Source organism: Erigeron canadensis, chromosome 4 (genome assembly GCF_010389155.1).
Source record: "Erigeron canadensis isolate Cc75 chromosome 4, C_canadensis_v1, whole genome shotgun sequence".
Classification (NCBI taxonomy): Eukaryota; Viridiplantae; Streptophyta; class Magnoliopsida; order Asterales; family Asteraceae; genus Erigeron; species Erigeron canadensis.
The window spans coordinates 17394233-17397009 of record NC_057764.1 but is presented as its reverse complement, the minus strand read 5'-3'; the positions used below and the strand labels follow the sequence as shown (position 1 = coordinate 17397009).

The 2777-nt window shown below is 39.1% G+C and overlaps 1 protein-coding gene across 1 annotated transcript; it reads left to right on the top strand.

Annotated features, from left to right (window-relative positions):
• Positions 1 to 547: 547 nt before the first annotated feature.
• On the top strand, positions 548 to 2777 carry LOC122597766. Its single transcript, XM_043770335.1, has 6 exons — positions 548 to 554; positions 1200 to 1290; positions 1371 to 1609; positions 1693 to 2040; positions 2137 to 2235; positions 2339 to 2777. The coding sequence occupies exons 2-6, from the start codon at positions 1206 to 1208 to the stop codon at positions 2696 to 2698; spliced, it is 1131 nt and encodes a 376-aa protein (XP_043626270.1). The 5' UTR covers positions 548 to 554; positions 1200 to 1205; the 3' UTR covers positions 2699 to 2777.

Here is a 2777-nt window from a genome sequence, read left to right as displayed (position 1 = left end):
AAGTGTAACCCGACCACCCACTATTAGCGGCGACGTCGCCGCTAATAGTGGGTCCCAGAGTCACTTGCGTCTGTAACGTTTGACCGTATCACGTGGTGGTGGTCCCCACTATTAGCGGCGACGTCGCCGCTAATAGTGGGTCCCCCACTGGCAGATTTTCGATATAAACAATGCAATCCATTCGTTCCTCTCTCCTCCTCTTCTCCGGAATACTTCTCCTCCTCCTTAAGAAATTTCGTCCTCCTCCATTCTTTCTGCAGGAAAATCCTTTTTACTCCATTCTTATAACTCACAAATCCGGCCATCTATCCCCTCATCATCGTTATCAACATTCCTTTTTACACTATCTACCTTTTCCGGCTTCCCGGAGTCGTTTTTCAGGCGTATTTTTAGCGGCGACATTTTTCCGGCGAAAATTTATTCTTTCTACCAGTTTTGCGGGGAACGTATTTTCCACCACTGACGTATGGGAAAACAATTTTTATAGTTTTCCGGTGACTATTATTTTTTCCGGCCAGCCAGACAGTCCGTTTTTTGCTATACATATTTTTCCGGTAAACTATTTTTCAGACGAGATAACACTCATTTACCTTTTAAATACTTGTTTTTATTTGAATATATAATAATGTTATCAAATATTTATTTCTTATAGAAATTATTAGTTATAGAATTGTTATATATTTTTGTTAGAAAATATATGTTGAAAAAAAAAGTTAGAAAAAATATGTGTTAGAAAATATTAGTTATATAAATGTTATAGTTTAATGTTATATAAAAATATGTTAGGAACAAGTGTTAGTAATTATATGTTAGAAAGTATTAGTTATAGAAATGTTATAGTTTTATAGTTAGGAAAGATTACTTATGTTATTATAGTTAGGAATGATATGATTTTTAGAAATTCATTAATTTTTAGGAAAACATTTGTAGTTATAATTATTGTTTATTATAGTTCAAAGTATGATTCTTAGTTAGAAAAACACTTTTTAGTATAATTGTAATTGTTAATATAGTTGTTATTAGGTTAGTATTAATGTTATAAACGAATGTTTGAAAAAAAGTTGCAAAAAAGTGGTCATTTTAGGTATAATAATTTTGGAAAACAATTTTGTGTCGAAAATATGTTAATTTAGGTCGCACCTTTTTTATGACTTTTATGTTTGTTTATGTTATTTTATAAATTGAGACGGCTGATGTAGGTTAAAATGGCTGCACTTCACGGCGGAGATGGTGGCAACGACCCTCCAAACTGGGGGTGGAATCCCGAATGGGGTTGTAGGCGTACGGGTGGTAAGTATATATTAATGTACGTTGCATATAAATATATGGTACATATGTATATATATTTGTTATTTTATTTTGTTTTGCAGGTATTAGCACAGGGAGAGCTGCTGCTGCTAACAACGATCTGGAGCGCGAGTTTCAGAATTCGGGACGCCGAATCTCGCTTATGTTAAATAACGATCTCAGTAGGTGGCAGGCAATCGGGGACCACGCCAAGTGGTACAAGAGCTATTTGGGGACCTATGTCGCTACCGTCCCACATAATTACGAGTCGTGGGATCAGGTGCCCCAGCCCATCAAGGATGGACTTACTGACTGGCTTATGGTATAAAACTAATTTTTTTTACTTTTTAAATACTTTATTTAAAAAATATGGTAGATGCTAACTTTTACTTGGTACTATTGCAGAGACGGTTCTACTTAGAACCCTATCTAGGTCACCCAGAAAATCACCCGTTACGAGAGGCCGTGACCAGGATGATACGTCAGGATGCCCTGAAGATCTACAGGGATAAAAAAGCAAAATTCAAGAAGACTTGGTTCACTAACAGGGGTGGGTCCCAAAGGCTGGCAGAACTGGAGGGTCAACCTCCGTATGGGATGCCTCCACAGGCGTGGAGTTATCTACTGGGTTACTGGACCAGCGAGCCCCGAATGATTGCTGCCCAAAGAAACACGACAAACAGGCAGCAACAAAATAATTTTGTCAGTACTCACGGTCGGCAGTCATACGCTCAGCGTGAATGGCGTTACGCTGTAAGTTATACGTAATTATTTATACCCACGTATGTAAACATATATCTATACAGAGATACACATACAAATATATAACTTTGATTAATGTATATACAGGAAGATAATGACGGGCGACGTGAGGACCCGCCCGAGTTTTATTTGCGGGCCCACACGAGACGAGATGGGATGGTGCAGGACGCAGTTATGCCCATTTATGTAAGATCTTGCACAAATCCGGGAAAAAGATATTTTTTTTTTATATACAGGAAGATAATAACTAATTTTTAGTTATTATTAACTTAATTTTCATGTGCTACAGGAGCAGCTTCTTGATACCCACCAAAGACTTTCCCAAGTGCCCAATACCCCGCCAACGCAGACATATGTGGACGCTTTAGGGACACGATCGGGACATACTCGTATGGTTGGGCGTGTGGTTAGGGGAACACGTGGACTGAATGTCCCCCTCCCAGAGGATATAGAGCAACCCTTCCCAGCCCAGCAGTCACCGTCCTATAACGTCAATGATATGTTCGCCCAGGGTAGCCCTTGGACCCGGTCATCATTCAAAGACGGACCTAGCACGTCATCATCCCATGCTGGGCCTAGCACGTCACCGGCCCCCACACAGCGGTTGGGTAGTGATAGTGATAGTGATAGTGATGATGAAAGTGATTAGTTTTCCCTTTTTTTAATTGTTTGTATTCATCGTTTAACGGAAGTGTAATTTCCTTTTGTAATCTTGATTTGCGTGAAAA